General features: G+C 37.6%; 3 protein-coding genes across 9 annotated transcripts; 1 reads left to right on the forward strand and 2 right to left on the reverse strand.

The window, feature by feature from the left end:
• Positions 1–1,719: 1,719 nt before the first annotated feature.
• Positions 1,720–4,808, reverse strand: LOC103400637 (probable lactoylglutathione lyase, chloroplastic). 2 transcript variants are annotated; one of them, XM_008339289.4, is made up of 9 exons: positions 4,556–4,808; positions 3,985–4,189; positions 3,741–3,865; positions 3,543–3,607; positions 3,174–3,386; positions 3,004–3,051; positions 2,509–2,616; positions 2,164–2,304; positions 1,720–2,046 (listed from the first exon to the last, which is right to left on the reverse strand). In XM_008339289.4, exons 1-9 carry the CDS (start codon positions 4,803–4,805, stop codon positions 2,005–2,007), a joined length of 1,197 nt encoding a protein of 398 aa, XP_008337511.3. In that variant the 5' UTR covers positions 4,806–4,808; the 3' UTR covers positions 1,720–2,004. The 2 variants fall into 2 exon arrangements, with proteins under 2 accessions (XP_008337511.3, XP_008337510.3); XM_008339288.4 differs by having other exon boundaries at positions 3,985–4,237; positions 4,556–4,788.
• A 3,332-nt stretch (positions 4,809–8,140) lies between these two features.
• LOC103400636 (protein phosphatase 2C and cyclic nucleotide-binding/kinase domain-containing protein-like) lies at positions 8,141–15,313 on the forward strand. Of its 6 annotated transcripts, none has more exons than XM_029093690.2 (17): positions 8,146–8,278; positions 8,518–8,638; positions 8,832–9,907; positions 10,116–10,247; positions 10,369–10,599; positions 10,721–10,846; positions 11,404–11,466; positions 11,562–11,644; positions 11,973–12,204; positions 12,277–12,593; positions 12,779–12,866; positions 12,975–13,041; positions 13,302–13,579; positions 13,685–13,750; positions 13,895–14,016; positions 14,303–14,459; positions 14,555–15,313. In XM_029093690.2, the coding sequence occupies exons 3-17, from the start codon at positions 8,876–8,878 to the stop codon at positions 14,798–14,800; spliced, it is 3,240 nt and encodes a 1,079-aa protein (XP_028949523.2). In that variant the 5' UTR covers positions 8,146–8,278; positions 8,518–8,638; positions 8,832–8,875; the 3' UTR covers positions 14,801–15,313. The 6 variants fall into 6 exon arrangements, 5 of the variants coding, with proteins under 5 accessions (XP_070670902.1, XP_008337509.3, XP_028949523.2 ...); XM_029093689.2 differs by having other exon boundaries at positions 8,200–8,416; XR_011576762.1 differs by having other exon boundaries at positions 8,141–8,638; positions 12,277–12,600.
• Positions 15,314–16,610: 1,297 nt separating this feature from the next.
• On the reverse strand, positions 16,611–18,329 carry LOC103400635 (E3 ubiquitin-protein ligase ATL42-like). The gene is made up of 2 exons (XM_070814628.1): positions 18,101–18,329; positions 16,611–18,031 (listed from the first exon to the last, which is right to left on the reverse strand). The coding sequence occupies exon 2, from the start codon at positions 18,015–18,017 to the stop codon at positions 16,710–16,712; it is 1,308 nt and encodes a 435-aa protein (XP_070670729.1). The 5' UTR covers positions 18,018–18,031; positions 18,101–18,329; the 3' UTR covers positions 16,611–16,709.
• Between the last annotated feature and the right edge of the window lie 26 nt (positions 18,330–18,355).

The following is an 18,355-nucleotide window of genomic DNA, read 5'->3' on the forward strand; positions in this document are numbered from 1 at the left end:
ATGTCATTTGTACTAAATCATTCACTTGTACTCACTAAAGGAGAGCTTGAACCTATGTACTTGTGTAAACCCTTCACAATTAATGAGAACTCTTCTATTCCGTGGACATAGCCAATCTGGGTGAACCACGTACATCTTGTGTTTGCTTTCCTATCTCTATCCATTTATATACTTATCCACACTAATGACCGGAGCAATTTAGCGAAGATCACAAAAAGCGACCGTTTTCGCTACCTAGGATCTATCTTACAAGAGAACGGAGAATTAGATGGAGATCTCAACCATAGAATACGAGCTGGATGGATGAAGTGTAAAAGTGCATCCAGCATGTTGTGTGACCGTCGTAGGCCACTGAAGCTCAAGGGAAAATTTTATAAGACGGCAATAAGGCCAGCGATGTTGTATGGCACAGAATGTTGGGCGGTGAAACATCAACACGTACACAAAATGGGTGTAGCAGAGATGAGGATGCTTCGTGGGATGTGTGGGCACACGAGAAAGGATAAGATTGAGAATGAGGATATCCGAGGTAAAGTAGGAGTAGCCGAAATTGAAGGAAAGATGAGAGAAAATCGGTTCCGGTGATTTGGACATGTGCAAAGAAGGCCGACTGACGCTCCGGTTCGAAGATGTGACTACGGGACAGAGGTTCAGGGCCGAAGGGGTAGAGGAAGACCTAGGAAAACTTTGGAAGAGACTCTAAGAAAAGGCTTAGAGTACTTGGATCTAACGGAGGACATGACACAAAACCGATCGCAATGGCGTTCTAGGATTCATATAGCCGACCCCACTTAGTGGGAAAAGGCTTTGTTGTTGTTGTGTTGAAAGTGAGGGATCTTATATTATAATCTTGTGTATGGTGAATTCGATACCAAATAGATTGTACATTGTGTGGTTTAGCTAAATTCTCCTTCCTCTTAATGTAAATATATTGATGTACTAGAAGGAGAAAAAAAAAACACCAACACTAATTTTGATTTTTACTTTTGGTATTTTCTACTTTTCTTATTTACGTGGTATTTTCTACTTTTCTTATTTATGTGTCATGACAAGTTGGATTGGCGTGAGGCTGATAAAATCAAAATAGGGGTTGTATAAATGTCTTACAAATGACGTGATTGAATTCGTGACAGATATTCTCTCTTAATCTCACTGTCTAGAACTCAAGGACCAGACAATCCAGATCACTCAAATTATATTTGATGGTTCTCATTAATTCATTCCGCTAGACCACCTATAACTCCAATTTATCTTTCACACAAACTAAGGATCCGAATTTCCAAAGTCCAGAGAAGTTCTAAATTCGTCGAACCCCAACTCATTTTCTTTTTTTTTGTACCTCAAACTCCAACTCAAAAAAAAAAAAAAAAGTGTTATTTGGCAACTACAAGGAAATAATTAGGTCCAATGGTGATTGAAGAAATATTATGACAAAACAAGCGACTTCATGCCACGATTGAAACAAATTACTTTCTCACCAAAAGAAGTACACGCCCTGCTCACTTCTCACCAACCCAGATTAAACAAAATTAGGGCTCAGGGTTATCACTTCTCACTTCTCATCGAATCCGAGTCCAAGGAAAGACCGAAGGCGACCATACCATACACAACCATATTCATCTCCCTGTAAATATGCCCAACCGCAGACGGCTAAACCCTGGAAAGGTCTCCGGCGAGCCAGAAGCAAGAGGATGAGTACCAGAAATCTTGAGAGAGAACTTCCCACAGAAACAGTGGCAGATGAATCACCAAAAAATAATAATAACATCTCGAACTAACAATAACACTGCAAAACTAATTGTTGTTTTTCCTTTTTCTTACAATGACTGCGACGCTATCGTGAGATAAATATTTGTTACAATGATTATTCAAAGCTAATTATAATTTTATCTACAAAACGGGGATTTAATGCATTCGTTCAAGAGAACAGCTTCATAGAATCATCTTGGCCCGAGATTTCAGTCTCAATATCACAAGCTTGGGTACGTGTAAGCCTCCCATAACTCACTCCAATTCCTTGAGGAAATCAACGTTATCCACAAAAACCTGCAAAACAAAAATGAGGAGTGAGACCTTGTAATCATGGGGCAATGAGCCACCAAACAACTTTCAGCCGTCAGGGTAGGTACATAAATGAGTAAAGCATAAAGGAATGAGCCATACCGATTTCCATCCGTCAGGGTCCAAGCAAGCAGTGATCTTTGTGTTTAGACCAGGTAATGGCCCAGGCTCCCGAGTAATCTTGCCCCCAGAGAGTTTAACTGCTTCAGCAGTTTTATAGACATCATCTGTGCCTATTGCTATCTGTTGAGAGAAAAAAAGAAACCATTCTTCAAAATTAGTCCGAAAAAATGTTGGCAAGAAAATATATCATTTTTCATGTGGTATTATTACAATAACATGACGAACCACAGGAAATTATGCATGCATGAATAAGAAAACCATTTTGCAATGGACAGAGGGAATGCTATCAAAAGAAGAGAAGGTGGGGAGAGGTAGGGGTTCTACCTGAGCATAAGCATTTCCCTTGTCATATTCGGTGACCCCGTAATTGTATGTCAACTCCAGAACAGCACTTTTGTCTTCGGGGCCATAACCCATCATTGCTATAGTATACTAGAAGTAATGAGCACAATTATGTCAATAACGTATAGTGCACTAGAAGAGAAAAGGCATTTTTGCGTTACTAGAGTACTACTAGAAGTAATAGGTACGGGAGCAACAAGCAAAAGGTTATGTCATTCAGGTAGAAACACTCTATACACTATTCCTGCAAGTAATGACCACTGTGACTTGATGAAAAGCACAAAGCTCTAAAACTATTGGTAAGGCATGGTGACTATGTTCTTTTGTAATCATGCTTCAATCTAGAGTCTCATGTTACTATCTCATCATACTTATTCCATCTTTGGGGGTAAAAGAGGCATCAAAATGACCAATCATTTCCAATAATTCAGTGTACAAATATAAAAGGCTAATGGTGTAGACAAAATGCAAAATTACCTTGTATTCCGGATTATCTCTTTTGCGAAGGAGCTCCATGCCAAAAGCCTAGTGAGTGGACAGGAATTAAGGATTGAGAACCAAAAGTAAATGAGTTCCAAAACAAATAAGCAGTGACGAGTAAAAACATGAAAGGCCAACAGCATATTTCTGTCCAAAACAACCTTTACCTTTTCATAAAAAGTTATGGATCGATCAAGATCGCCCACACGAAGCATAACTTGACACAAGGGCTCAGGGGTAGGCCCTCTTTCCAATAGTTCGAACTTATAACCATCTGGATCTTCAATAAATGCAATTACTGTTTTTCCCCCTTTGACCGGACCAGGTTCACGAGTTACCTTGCCACCCTTAGCTTTTATGAGCTCCACAGTCTTGGCAACCTAACCACAAGAACATACATAGATGTCCTTTAAGAACAGAAAATCCCCAACAGTCTAGAGAGTAGTAACAACAGGATGGTACTAAATTGCATTAAAAAAAAAATCTGCATCCTGCATGCTTAGAGAACAAAATTTAACAAAAAAATAGTGGCTTACATCCTCAACGGCAATACCAAAATGACCAAATGCAGTTCCAATATCATACTTGTCAACTCCATAATCTGGAAGTGCCATTAAATGAAATGAACATCAATCATATGAATTTTAATTCGCAGGACAAGTGCGTATGGAAGTAGTTCAAAACAGGTAATGCTTCAGATATTGGAAAAGATGAAAACTAGTTGGATGCCGTACTGTAAGTGAGTTCAATAACAAAGTGGGAATCCTCTGGCCCGTACCCAAGGAAAGCATTGGTGTATCTTTCCTCAGGTATGTCGCGCTTTCGCAACAATTTCATTCCTAAGCATTCTGTGTAGAATCTACAAGGCACAACACAACTCTATGTTTGAATTCTGTGTTGTTTCATTATAATCATAAGAAAACAGGGCATTATATATGAAATCAAAAGGATAGTTCAAGTTGCATTGAGCGGACATACTTTATGGTCCTGTCCAAATCTCCAACGCGGTAAACAACATGGAGCATCCTCCGCTTGTCCTGTTTGACCCACTCTAGGACATTTTCAGGGGAAGCTGTTGTGCTAGCTTGCGCGGCATTTCCAGCAGCAGCCACCCCCGCGGTTTTACCATCTCCTCTCAACAGCTTAGAAGCTTTCAGACCGAAAGACGGCGACTGTGGCACAGCTGGTATAGAACTCAAAATCATCAAGCAGGTCGAAATGATCACAAAACCTTATCAATTCACAAATCCAATCACATTGTCAATGCCGTAACTTGGCTGTGAACAACAAATACAATCCCAACAATTAAATTATAAACTTTATATAAAATTCCCAATCGATTACTTCCACACCAATCAAAATTTCCAATCGATTACTTCCACACTAATCAAATCAAATCAAATCAAATGGTGCATACATACAACAAAATTAACATCCCAAAACCCCAATTCAACCGAAAATAGAGGAACTCAGCGAAAAGGATAGCAAATTCAGGGTTTAACACAAAAGGGCAAGCAGCGAAAGGCGGAGAATTTGTAAATATATTTACCACTAGCGAGTTGGAAGCAAGCGAGTCGCCGGGAAGGAGTGAAGGAAGGGAAGGGAAAGCCCAGGCGAGAAGCTCCGGCGAACCTCAGCGTGGATAGCGAGGGTCTGATTGAAGACGCCATGGGAATTATCCGCACCATCTCTCTCTCTCTCTCTCTCTCTCTCTCTGAACTTGAAGAAATTGTTTTGTTTATTTTTTGGGAAGAAAAGGAGAGAGAATAAAGAAATGGGAAGGCCGTGTCGTATTCCATTCGATTGCCATTTTTTGTCATGGCGTGTGTGTGTCCCCTGTGGGGTAGACTTCTGGACCTCTGGTTTATTTTCAAGTTGGGCCTAGCCCAAGGCCCAATTAATAGCCCCATTTCCAAATTCCGAAACGCCGACAAAGATTTATTAATAACCGTCCTAAGATTAGTGTAAGATTAGTTTCTTTGTCGTTGGTGATATTTTTTTGGCTAATTATATTAACACTCCACAAATTATTGAATAAACCCCACAAACTTAATACATCATACATTTACTTTTTCACTTAAAGTTTTATCTTAATACACCCCACTTACTTTCCCATAATACTCCCACACCCCACATTCTCAATATACATCTTATATTTTGTACATACATCCCACATTTTCTTTACACCCCACATTTCTCAAATCTTATAACACTCATTTTTAATTTTCAGGGATTGAATCTAACCATATGAACACTAAAAGATGAATATGAATATAGAAGTTTAAATAATGTAGCAAACGCAAGATTAAATAATTATCGATGTCATCGAAATCACTAAAACAATGAAAAATATGAAGTCTTACCTCATGTGAAGCTCCTAAAACATCGATTTCGTGTTCCATTCGTCAAAAACAATTTTTCTTAATCAACATGTTTGATAGTTGAGTAGATAAATAATACGCTAAAAGTGATTTAGGATGTATTTATAAATCTTTTTTTTTTTAAAACCTAATAAGGTCAAAATTGTTATTGCATAGTGAAGTAACTAAGTCATTTAATATTAAATTTTAATGTGGGGTGCATTCAACATTTTGTGGGGTGTTAATATAAAAACCCTTTTTTTTTTAAACGATAGATATTGTTAGATCAAAAGTTAGATTAGACATTTGAATCCACGCTTTTATGTAAGAGTTCAACACATTTCCACCACTATGGTAAAAGGTCACTTGCGTCGTTGGTGAGATTAGAGCTTGACTAATGTGAAGCCTTAGTTAATTATAAATATTATTGATGCATGATCAATAATATATCGACAATTTGTGGTTTATTTGTAACGCATATAAAAAATTAACAAAAAATCCTAAAAACTTTAGTTTTACTGAAAAATAACAAATAAAGGTGTAGTGAATAGCACCTGAAAAAATCTAAAAATGTGGGTTTTCATTAAAAGTTAACAGTATCAGAAGTGTTTCATCAAAACTCTCTATAAACTATGTTCAAGAAGAACTGACTGGTATTATATATTTCACCTGATTGAAAATCATGATGACAACTTTATTACTAAACCTATTTAATTTGTAAGCTGCTGAGTGTTCCTTCATTCATTTGTACTTGTCCATTCTTTATATTTGTTGGTTCCACAGAAAGTAAAGTAAAAGAACATTGAGAGGCCACACCATCTACAGCAGCACACAAGAATGCGATCCACGTTCTAGTCTTAAAAAGTATAAACCTAAAAAGTGCACGTAATTTATAAGCTCACAGAAAACATTCGCACGGTTTGTTTGAACATTTCATGAAGAATCACGATGTAACCAAAGCAAAGAATTTAATTATTTATCACTTGCTTGCTAGCAAAGTTTAAAAAAGGAAACAAAATGTAAATAACACATATTCAAGTTGGTTAGGATATTGTGTCATCTTATGCACAAATTCGAATTCCCAATAGTTTAGATCAAATTATATGACAAAATTCACGAAGAGGCTAATCTCCAATGGTAGGGGTGGGCATTGGGTGGGCTGACATTTTGAAACTAATTTCCAAAAAAAAAAAAAAAGAGTTTTAACGAAAAATCCATGGTACTGTTCACTTTAACGAAAAATCACATTTTTACACTAAAATGTCAAACCTGGTAGTATTTACTTTACCCTTTTTTTTGTCCTTATCGTTAAAACTCAAAGTTTTCAAGCTCTTTTAATTAGTTTTCCTTAAAAAAAATTTACAAACAAGGCACCCAAACCATTCTACGGCAAGTTGGGTTGGAAGGATTTTATGAATTGAGTTTACTTTCTTTCTTATTTGTAAAGTGAGAATCAGCAACAAATAATTCAAAATACATGTTATATTAGGGTTAAATCGTGTGAATTTGATATTGTAGAATCATTATTTGTATTTATATATTTAAATTTTATGATTAACTAAACTATAAACAAACAAGAGTGTTTAATAACGATTAGATTTTATGTATCTATCTATGTAATATACATACTTGATTAAGAATTGTTGATATCTGGGTGGGTCGGTTTCAATTTGGTTATCAAAATATCAACCCAACTCACCTATTGGACGGGTGACAAGTTTTCACTCAAAAATAAATTTGAAGCTTACAACTCAACCAATTTCAATTGGGTTGGTCAAGTTGGTCAGCTACTAAAGTCCCATCCTTACCCAGTGGGGCTCAGAAAGGCTAGAAACATTTCAGCCCATCCCGTGACCACAGTCAATTGGCACACATCCTCTCAAAAGTTTTATAGATTTTTATTTACTTTATATTAAATTTCCATTTCGACAAAAGAATGGATAAACAAAAAAGAAGTTAATCAAAGTGAATTCAAGGGGCCATTCAAGGGGACAACTTGGGAAAGTTTATGTGATTATGAACGAACGTGGGGTGGTTTTCTCATTCGAGTATGGAAGATAGTCATATGCACACACACTTTGGTAAAAGCATAATTCAATTATTCAATGAAACAATAAAGCAAAGTGTGTGATAAGGGATGCATTCTACAAACTAATTTTTTTTTTTAGTTTATATTTTGTTTTCTTGTTCTTGTTTGGTTATGAGATTTTTAACTATAAATATTCTCTAGTCTATATATGCAACAAAAACTACAGAATAATCACGTCATCTTTCATCTATTATTTTAATGATATATAGAAAAGAATCCTTGAGAATTATGATGAGAAAAAAAATTATTAATCTATATAAAAGACAACACTAAACTACAAAGACGAGATTTAAAAAATATCAGATACACATTATCAGAATTATTATTAAAGTTTGAAAAGTGTCAACTTTTTAATTGTTTTGAAAAAATTATAATATTTACTAATAAAATTGTGTTTCTTGTTGTATTACTAAGATTAACAGATTTAGTAGTATTTTCTTCATTTAAGTTGACTTTCGTGAATGACGAGTAAGCTAAAATCCCATTAAATGATGATTATGCAAATTCAAGACAATGCTAAATTTTACCATAAACAACTGATAGAATTTAATCTCAAAACCTAACTTGTTTGACAATATATATATATGAAGGTGAAAGCACTTCCCGTCACGGCGCGTGGAAGTAGCAGTGTCCACAAAAATAGATGCAGTGCACTGATACCGGCCTAATCCGCAATCCGCACCCCGACCACTCCCTGTCCCCACGCGCCTTTCCCTTCCCTCTTCCCCCGATCCCGAACTCTTCCCCAAAGCAAAAGCGAAGCACCTGCTGAGCGACTCACTCAAGCAAACAGATTTCTCGGCCTCCACTGCAAAACCCAACTGTCTGTTTTCCAATTTTTTGCACGATTCAGAAGTACTTTTTTCAGAAGTGCTTTTATTTGCTTCTATTTTTGTTGTATTTTATCGTAACGGTTGCGGGAGGCACTGTAGATCAAGAACGTCGCTTTCCAATTTGCTGTGTAATATCTAACAGTTTGAATATCTCATAAAAGATTTGCAATTTAATACTTTTTTTTGGAGCCGGTTTCCTTTCATTCTCTGAGAGTAGTTTTCTGGGCAGCTGTGGAAGATAAGTCTGGAGAAAAATCCAACAAAATCTCATTTATTTTGCTCGAAGAAGCTGAGGAAGCAGAGTCACTGAGCTCGTTCGAACTCGAAAGCTCGAGCTGATGAATTTTCAGGTAATTTCGCAACTGGGTTCTATTCAATTTGCATTTTTGAGTGTTGGGTTGTATAGTGATTGAGCTCGATCGAACTCGAAGCTGATGAATTATCAGGTAAATTCGGCATTTGGGTTCGTTTCAATTTGCTTTTCTGAGTGATGGGTTGTAGGGTGATTGAACTCGTTCAGACTTGAAACTGATGAATTTTCAGGTAAATTTGACATCTGGGTTCGATTCAATTTGTGTTTTTGAGTGATGGGTTGTGTTTATTCAAGAGTTTGCATTGGAGAGCTTTGTATTCCAAGAGTTCCGAAATTGAAAGAGAGTCAGGATGTGAGGAGCACTGAGATCCCAGTGTTCTCTCCTACTTCCTCCAATGGAGAAGTAGGTGAGCTCAGAGACCAATTCAACCAGTCTGGCTTAACTGGGGATGCTGAGGTGGGTATAACTAGGCTCCGTAGGGTTTCATCACAGTTTCTGCCCCCCAATGGGTCAAGAACTGTCAAGGTCCCTTCAGGAAACTTTGAAATGCGGTATTCGTATTTGTCTCAGAGAGGTTATTACCCTGATGCTCTTGATAAGGCTAACCAAGATAGCTTTTGCATCCACACGCCATTTGGGACAAACCCGGATGATCATTTCTTTGGGGTCTTTGATGGTCATGGAGAATACGGAGCTCAGTGTTCGCAGTTTGTGAAAAGAAAGTTGTGTGAGAATTTGCTTAGGAATAATAAGTTTCAAGTGGATGCTGTCGAGGCATGCCATTCTGCATTTATCGCAACCAATTCTCAGTTGCACGCTGATATTTTGGATGATAGCATGAGCGGGACAACTGCAATTACGGTTTTGGTTCGAGGTAGGACGATATGCATTGCGAATTCGGGTGATTCAAGGGCTGTTATAGCAGAGAGGAAAGGGGATGACATTGTAGCTGTGGACCTTTCAATTGATCAAACCCCATTTAGAGTGGACGAGCTCGAAAGGGTTAAGCTTTGTGGTGCAAGAGTTCTTACATTGGATCAAATTGAAGGGCTGAAGAATCCAGATGTGCAGTGTTGGGGAACCGAAGAAAGCGATGATGGTGATCCACCTAGATTGTGGGTGCCAAATGGAATGTATCCTGGGACAGCTTTTACAAGGAGTCTTGGTGATTCAATTGCTGAGACAATTGGGGTTGTTGCGAACCCTGAAATTGTGGTTTTAGAGCTTACACAGAATAATCCTTTCTTTGTTCTTGCTAGTGATGGAGTTTTTGAGTTCCTTTCTAGCCAAGCTGTGGTGGATATGGTAAGGTATCCTGCTCTCTCTTTGTTGCAATCAAGTGTGGAATCTGTTAAGAGTTTTTTTTATCTCTGATTCATTGACCGTTTATAAGTTAATTGTGAATGGTTATGATTGTTTGTTTGCTTTCTTATTGTTGGGCATAGTGCGTTTAGTTAAGTTGAGTACGTCTTTTGTTTTTCCACTTTTCTTGATTCTGTTACTATATTTACAGGTTGCAAAATTTAAAGATCCCCGTGATGCTTGTGCTGCAATTGTAGCTGAATCGTATAAACTCTGGCTGCAGTATGAAACTCGTACAGATGATATTACAGTGATCGTTGTGCATGTAAATGGGCTGACTGATGTAAGAGGACTTGCTGTCCAAACTATGACGTTGTCTGTGCATTTAATATTCAAAGTGCATTGTCTTCACGTAAATATGGTTTGCTCAAATGTAGTCAATTAATAATGTCTTTTTCTTATAGATGTCCGTTGGTCAATCAATAAGTTCTGCTACTGCTTTAAGACCACCTGTTCCTCAAGTTGTAGAGGTTACAGGATGTGAATCTCCTTCACCGTCTGGGTGGAACTCTAGGAACCAGCGCACCAGACATGATTTGTCAAAGGCACGCCTTCGTGCGATTGAGAGTTCTCTAGAAAATGGGCAAATTTGGGTTCCTCCATCTCCATCCCACAGAAAGACTTGGGAGGAAGAAGTATGCTTTATTTCATATCCTTTTTGCTTTCCATTCGTCATGATTTTGTTTGAAAGACTAGAAATGATATCAATTTCTCTATCCCAAGTTCTTACTTTGAACATTTGTTTGTGGTAAATAGGCACACATTGAGCGGGCTTTGCATGATCATTTCCTCTTCAGAAAGCTTACTGATTCTCAGTGTCAGGTGTTATTGGACTGCATGGAAAGGGTTGAGTTCCAGCCTGGAGATGTTGTTGTTAGACAGGTTCCTTTTCTTTGTTTTTTTGCTTTTCTTGTTTATAGTAATAGCTTTTCATAGCTCTTGCACATAATTGTATTGCTTTGGGCACGGTTATGAGTGGCAGACATGGACTTATGACATCAATAATCTGAAAAGGATTAATATATGTAATAGACTATTAATTCTGGTGTAGTTCTAATTTACTTGAAATGCTTACAACAGCAGGATTCAGGATCGTGAATTTCTACGGAAATAGTATGTACAAACTCATGCTTGCCCCTGTGGCCAAGAAATTTATGTAACTAAAGTAGAATTATTTACAATTTAATAATACACAAAGCAGTTACCGATACACAAAGCAGTTTTTTAAGTGACCTGAGGACCCCCTGCCCTGTAAGTTTGATTTTTAAAAGTAAATTTAATAATACACAAAGCATTATTGGTTTAATTTTTGAAGTTACATTCGCAATGCTGATCCATTGCCAAAACAGCCTAAAGACTCCATGTTAAAAAAATAGAGAAGTTAAAATGTTACAATTTTGTGTGGTTATATTACTTATAACAGTTACTGTATTTTGTAGGGTGGTGAAGGTGACTGCTTTTATGTTGTTGGCAGTGGAGAATTTGAGGTGTTGGCAACCCAGGTTTTAAATATATCCTTTTTCTACTTGAAATTCATTTGGATAATAACTTCATGAGGCCCCACAGATTTTTTGTTGATTGGATACGATATTGGCAGGAAGAAAAGAATGGAGAGGTTCCGAGGGTTCTGCAGCACTATACAGCTGATAAACTGTCATCCTTTGGAGAACTAGCGCTAATGTGAGTTAACCATTTCTACCTTTTTTTATCTGTTGGTTCAGAAAATGGTTGTGCTATCATAGAGTTTCTGTGAGCTGACTATATGATTTACTCTTGGAAATTTGATGCACAAATTGAACATAAGGTTTTCTTACATCTGTACATCTATGCATTAGAAAATATTAATGATTTGCCATTGCGAAGCCAGGGGAAATGGGAAGCATATTCCTGGGACATGTTAGATCCAATTTGTTTCGGCTTTCCTTGATCTGTTTGTTTCCTTTTGTAATAGTGCATCATGTGTTTTCTAATTCCTGTTTACTTGATCCTGCGATATGTGATACTACAGGCATAACAAACCACTCCAGGCCTCTGTTCGTGCTGTGACCAGTGGAACTCTTTGGGCTTTGAAAAGAGAAGACTTCCGTGGAATTTTAACGTCAGAGTTTTCTAATTTGTCAGATTTGAAGTTGCTTCGATCAGTGGATCTTCTATCAAGGCTGACAATCTTACAGCTGAGCCATATTGCCGATTCTCTGTCTGAAGTTTCCTTCTCACAAGGGCAGACGATAGTCAGTGAGGTACTTTACTTTCCTTAAGGGTATCATTTACTCTTTGCCTATAACTAATGTGTATTTCACATGTATCTGCAGAGTGAACGCCTAGTTGGATTATACATTATCCAGAAGGGAAAAGTGAGGATTACTTTTGATGCAAATTCAGTTAGTAGTCCAGTTGTCCGGAGTCTGAAGTCTGACTATCAAAAAGAAGATGATCATTCTCAGAGCAGTAAAGAGCTCTCGGTGGAGAAGACGGAGGGAAGCTGCTTTGGTGAATGGGCACTTCTTGGAGAACATATTGATTTGTTTACTGCAGTTGCTGTGGGAGATGTCACCTGTGCTGTTTTAACAAAGGAAAATTTTGATTCAGTCGTTGGCCCTTTGACAAAGCTTTCTCAGGATGATCGGAAGTATGTGGTATTCTCTTGAAGTCTCAATTCTTAAATTTTAATCAATCTACCAATTGGAAATCCATGGTTAACTGTGGATCTCTCTAATGACATATGACAACTTCGTAGAACTCTTTTTTATATTATACAGGATATCTCATGACTGTTTCATATTACGGATGCCGTTTGTTGATGTCACTATGTAGGTCAAGGGATTATTCTTCTGACGTTGCAAAGGGATCTGCCAAGAACGTTGATATTTCTGCTCTTTCTAAAGTCCAGTTTTCTGATCTGGTATGGAATTCAGTGCCCTGCTTGTTTGTAGGTTTCTAAGTTTCTAAGTATAAATGCTTAATTGAGTTATTGTATAATTTATTGATGCTACATATGTTTCCATTTTAGGATTGGAGAACAATTTTATATAGCACTGACTGCAGTGAGATTGGACTTGCATGTTTAAGAGATTCAGGTTGGTTGGTTGTCATTTAGGGTTTTTCTTTTCAGCTGTGGTTTTATTTGGTTAGATTGGGCTTCTACACGATGCTGGATTCATGTTGAAGTAATATATGATATATCATTTGTTAGACAAAGAAAGAAGTCGATAATATATACTGCATTGAATGGGGCAGATCTAATAGTAGATTCAATATTTTGAGAAGAATTTATTTTTGTTTAAAACAGTACATAAGCTGACGGGAATTATTCTTGTTAAATCTTATTGCCTATCAGAAAAATTGCTTAGTTTGAAAAGGTTTTCAAAGCAAAAGGTCAGAAGGATGGGAAAGGAAGCACAAGTGTTGAGAGAGAAGGATCTAATCAAGAGTATGAGTTCTTCAGCGTGTGTGCCACAGTTTCTGTGCACATGTGTTGATCAGACACATGCTGGCATACTGTATAATACTTGCCTTGCTTGTCCGTTGGCTTCGATACTTCGCACTCCCCTTGATGAACCATCTGCCAAATTTTGTGCAGCCTCTCTAGTTGCTGGTTTGGCAGATCTCCATAAGGTCCATTGTCTGGAATTAGCTTATTAGCTCCTGCCGTGACTGTTTAAGTAACATCTTTCTTTTTCAACATCTCTCATTTTCTTTTCTTTGTAATTTGACTTTCAGAATGACATTCTCTACAGAGGCTTGTCTCCTGATGTTTTAATGTTGGACCAAACAGGATATTTGCAGGTTGGTAATGTTTTGTTTTTCCGTAATGAATCATGTTTATCCATAGTATCTGGATTGACGTGGAATAATCGAAGAGGGAGAAGTTGATGAAATTATGCTTAATTACTAATTTTATTTATTTATTTATTTATTTTTGTATTGTAGCTAGTAGACTTCAGGTTTGGCAAGAAGTTATCCGGTGAAAGGACATATACAATTTGTGGAATGGTGGACTTTTTAGCTCCAGAGGTAGTCCAGGGAAAAGGCCATGGTTTCCCAGCTGACTGGTAATATGGTGATTTATGCCTCGTTCATCCTAAACTAAGTAATTGCTTCCACTAGGACACCCCAGTGAGATTTGTAAGCATCTAGATTTGTTTAAGATCTCTGGGAAAAGTTTTAAGATGGAAACAGGTTCCTTCCTGTGTTGGAAACAGTGGAATTATTGAAGTTTTAGGCATTGAGATCTGAGTTGTATATATAATTACATTTCATATTATTTTATTATTTTGTTGTCTTGACAGTATCCTTCTGAGACCTCCTGCAGTTCTGAATTTGTTTAAAAATTTGCAGGTGGGCATTAGGAGTGTTGATATACTTCATGCTACAGGGTGAAATGCCATTCGGCTCATGGAGACAAAGCGAGCTTGATACATTTGCAAAGATCGCAAAGGGACAGCTAACTCTACCGCAAACTTTTAGTCCTGAAGTTGTTGATCTCATAACTAAGGTATTGTAGGAATCTTTTTAGTCATCTCTCTCTCTCTCACACACACACACACAAAAGGAATTTTCACATGCTTCTGTTTATAATAATATGTTCAGTTACTCGAGGTTGATGAAAACACCAGACTAGGAAGCCAAGGTTATGAATCTGTCAAAAGGCATCCCTGGTTTGATGGCATGGATTGGGAAGGGATTAAAGACAGTAGTTTGCCTGTTCCTCATGAGATCACATCTCGTATAACTCAACATTTGGGAAGTCACTCCGAGGACTGTTCTGTTCCTCTAGGTTCTCCATCTCGAAATGGAGAAGAACTCGATACTCCTGAATGGTTTGACGACTGGTAGAAGGATAAAAAATTACAGGACTTTCCACATTTGTAAAAAATTCCAGGTGGGGTTCTTCTGAATCTTCTCTGCTGTGAGATTTGACTCACAGCTTGGCTGAACAATGAGAAACCACCGAGACATACAAAACCAACGGAGGAAATGCCGAAATTACATGGTAGCATTAGAAGAGCATATATCTTCTGGGATCATAGGCCGCTGGTGATAGCCATTTGACTATTTCACGGAGAGGCCGGTTGATAGATTTTCTGTTCCCATCATTCTCTTTGTCTTTTCGGCGAATTTCTCCCCCTCTGTAAATGCATATATGTGTAGATGAATGAGGGGTCATTCCTTGATGAAATTATTCATTTCCGCTTGTACTTCTGTAATAGCAGCTGATAGAAATTTGATCGACTTAGCCACGAAGCTCTCGACTCTCCAACTATCCATTGTTCTTCATCATTTTCTTATGTGTTGTAAATACTTGGATCTCTGATTTATGGAAATCCTTACCGATTGGTCTCCAGCAAATTTTGTTAAATCTTCTTCTCATATTCTCTGATTGTTCAGCCATAGAGGATTTGTCTACATTCATAGGTCGGGAACCACCATCGCCGAGTTGAGATGGGGTGGGTACCCGTCGTCAAGTGTTTTAACCGTTAGACCTTGAATTTTGTATTTTTAAACAAATATTTAACTATTAAAACATCTGAAGTACTCGATACTCTGGCGCATCCGAGAAAGTCTTATGGAGCACCTAAGTTTCTTTATTTTATTTTTTATTTTGAAAAACCAATAAAATTATTTCTTGAAGAAGCACTTCTGCAACAAAGCATGGAAAACGGCTTTTAGAATCAAGTACCACTTTTAATTTTTTTTTTCTTCCAATATGATTAAAAACATTTTAGTTATCAAAAACCTCTTTGAGCCATTCTAAAAACACTTACAAAACCGAAAAAACGAGAGCACTTATTGGTCCTCTTCCGATTAGACAACAACACCACTAAATTAATCGAATAACAAATACGATATAAGAACTGCAGAAAAACATATTAGAGGTATCAAGCCGACAAGGACAGAAACGTAAAATTAAGAATAACACTTAATTAAGATCAACATGCAAAGTCGATTCGTGGCTGCTTTCCTCGAGGACAAATGAAGCAGACTCAGCTCTGACACCAATACCACAACTGTGACAAAAAAATACAATTTTATTGACTTATAAATAATAAACTACAGCATCTTCAGAGGATTCTAAATTTCATGAGAGGACAACAAGTGACTGATGAAAGTTGACTTTTCCCAACCAACGAGATTATAAAATGATTTGGTCCGATGGTTTCAAGGAGCATCTTCTTCTTCTTCTTAAATCTTTTCATTAAGTCGTTTTCAGACGCGATCATCATTAGACACGATTACCGATGACAATTTAACGATTAAGGACTAATTAGATGAATGTATTGGCTGAAAAGTCTGGGAGCTCTAGTTTTATAAATTTTTTAAGTCAACTGCAAATATATATTTATGTTGGTTTGGTGTAAGTTTAGGTGGCTAACTTGGGAAATAAGAGATTTCAACAGTTAATTGTTGAAAATGATGGAAACAGCATGATTCTCGTTCATGGAACGAGGGTGGTTTACTAGGGAAAGAAGGGATACGTTTTACTAAAGAAAAGCAACAAAAAATAAATATATCATTTGATGGATTCAAGAAGTTGCGGACGCGAGTTAGATCAGTTGCTTAAGACAGTGTGCATGTCCTTCCGAACCCAAGTTCGAATCCCCCCTCCATCTAGATTGAGTAGTTTGCAAAGAAAAATAAAAACGGATTCAAGAATTTGGTACTTCAAATTTGATAGGAATTAGTTTGCACTAATGAATAAAGTACCTAAAATCTATGGAAACTGAAAGCTTGAACTAATAACAAATCATACATCTAAATGCTGTGGAGACCTTTTCTCTCTATTGGCAAACGACTGGACTGTTCTTCTGGCAATCGGCATCCAAAGCCGCCTCATCCTATCCTCTTTCGGGTTGTTTTCGAGCAGAGAAGGCTCTCTAGTCCCGTTGGTGAAACCCAAGTTTCCGAATCTAGAAAGAGCAGTGATTTCGGACATTGATCTTTTATCTCCTCGATTCGTAGAACTCGAGGCATGAGCTGAAGTTGCTATACTGTCTGATGTAGAGGGAACAATTGAGTTTGTAGCTGAACTGTTTTTGTTCATTGTACTAACTTTGTTCTCAAACAATCTTTTCATCTCCATCTCCTCCCTGATGTTCATGATCTCCTCATTTCCAGTTGCTTTCGCGGTCAAAAACTGCTCATCGTTTAGTTTTATGGGAGAGAATCTATTGCTTGACACCGTGTTGAGCATTTCCGAATTCAAGAACATAAGATCAGACGAACTCAGATTGCTCCATCTGTTGTTGAACTCGAAAGCAGAAAAAAGAATTTTGTGCTTGTGCTTGTGCAGGATTTTGTCATCCTCTTTTGTCACATCACTACAAGCAGCTTCTGCTATTAGCAGTTCAGCTTCCTTGTCAACCACCTTTTCGCTTTTTCGAAAGCTGCTTCCGATGCTGAATCTCGAAGAACCGCAGCGATCTTCCTCTCTCTGAACAAAGAGATCTATGTTAGAGTCCTGTCGATGCTCTGATTGGTTATTCGACAAGACCCTCATGCTATTCGAGAAGGTGACGAACGTAAGATCCTCAGAGCTAACCTTGTGCCGGCAGAGAGGACAGCTTGAGTGCTTTTCCAGCCAGTGATCAATGCAGTTGATGTGAAAAGCATGTTTGCATTTTGGAAGCAATCTGAGAATCTCAATATCTTCAAATTTCGATAGGCAGACTGCGCATTCGAGACCTTCCCTTGACCCTTTGAGAGAAGAGAATCTGAAAAACGGAAGTGCCTCAATCACCGTCTTGTCAATCCCCGAAAACCGGGAGCTTCTACTGATAAGTCCTGTTTCAAGGAGACTGTGTTCTTGAACAGGAACTCTTCTATGGCAGTATTTGGCATAAACTAGGAGTGAAAAAAGGAACGCAAACATGACAGATAGAACACCGATAACTGTACGAACACTTCGTTGATATTTAGTTTCTTCATCAGAATCCATATCTGAGCCTAAGGATTGTGATTCAACATGGAAGATTACACAGTTGAGAAGCAAAATAAACAGGCTTGAATGAAACATTGGAAGGTCGAGATGTTGAAACCCCGAAATTTTAATCATCTTTTCGAAGCATTCTGCAAAAGAAAAAAGGAATTATATGCACATATATGTTTGTGGAGAACTTGGAAGTTTAAGGGAAATACCAATCTGGTTTGTGATATTTCGGTTTCTTGGTTTCTTCTTTGGTTGTTCCTGTGTGTCCTAATTAGATTAACTATTTTTATATTGCTGTATACTAGGGTTTCTACAAATATGCCCTCCCATGGATTTTATTGTGTAATCATCCGACATTATAATATAAGCTCCAGCTGCCACATGACATCAGTCATGTTAAGATCTACCTGTAAGCAGCTAATGCAGTCATTAGCTCGAAGGCCCGACGGGTGAGAACCCCGTTA

The sequence above is a fragment of the Malus domestica genome, chromosome 15 (assembly GCF_042453785.1).
Source record: "Malus domestica chromosome 15, GDT2T_hap1".
Lineage (NCBI taxonomy): Eukaryota > Viridiplantae > Streptophyta > Magnoliopsida > Rosales > Rosaceae > Malus > Malus domestica.

Bases quoted from the DNA above. Each gene is read 5' to 3' on its own strand.
- LOC103400637 (XM_008339289.4), bottom strand. From the start codon at position 4,805: ATGGAATACGACACGGCCTTCCCATTTCTTTATTCTCTCTCCTTTTCT. The intron at 3,608-3,740 runs GTACGGCATCCA...TGGCACTTCCAG, and splicing joins TGTTATTGAACTCACTTACA to ATTATGGAGTTGACAAGTAT. The intron at 3,387-3,542 runs GTAAGCCACTAT...TCTTGTGGTTAG, and splicing joins TTGGTATTGCCGTTGAGGAT to GTTGCCAAGACTGTGGAGCT.
- LOC103400636 (XM_070814801.1), top strand. From the start codon at position 8,876: ATGGGTTGTGTTTATTCAAGAGTTTGCATTGGAGAGCTTTGTATTCCA. The intron at 11,467-11,561 runs GTTTTAAATATA...CGATATTGGCAG, and splicing joins TTGAGGTGTTGGCAACCCAG to GAAGAAAAGAATGGAGAGGT. The intron at 13,042-13,301 runs GTTGGTTGGTTG...ATTGCCTATCAG, and splicing joins TGCATGTTTAAGAGATTCAG to AAAAATTGCTTAGTTTGAAA.
- LOC103400635 (XM_070814628.1), bottom strand. From the start codon at position 18,017: ATGATTAAAATTTCGGGGTTTCAACATCTCGACCTTCCAATGTTTCAT.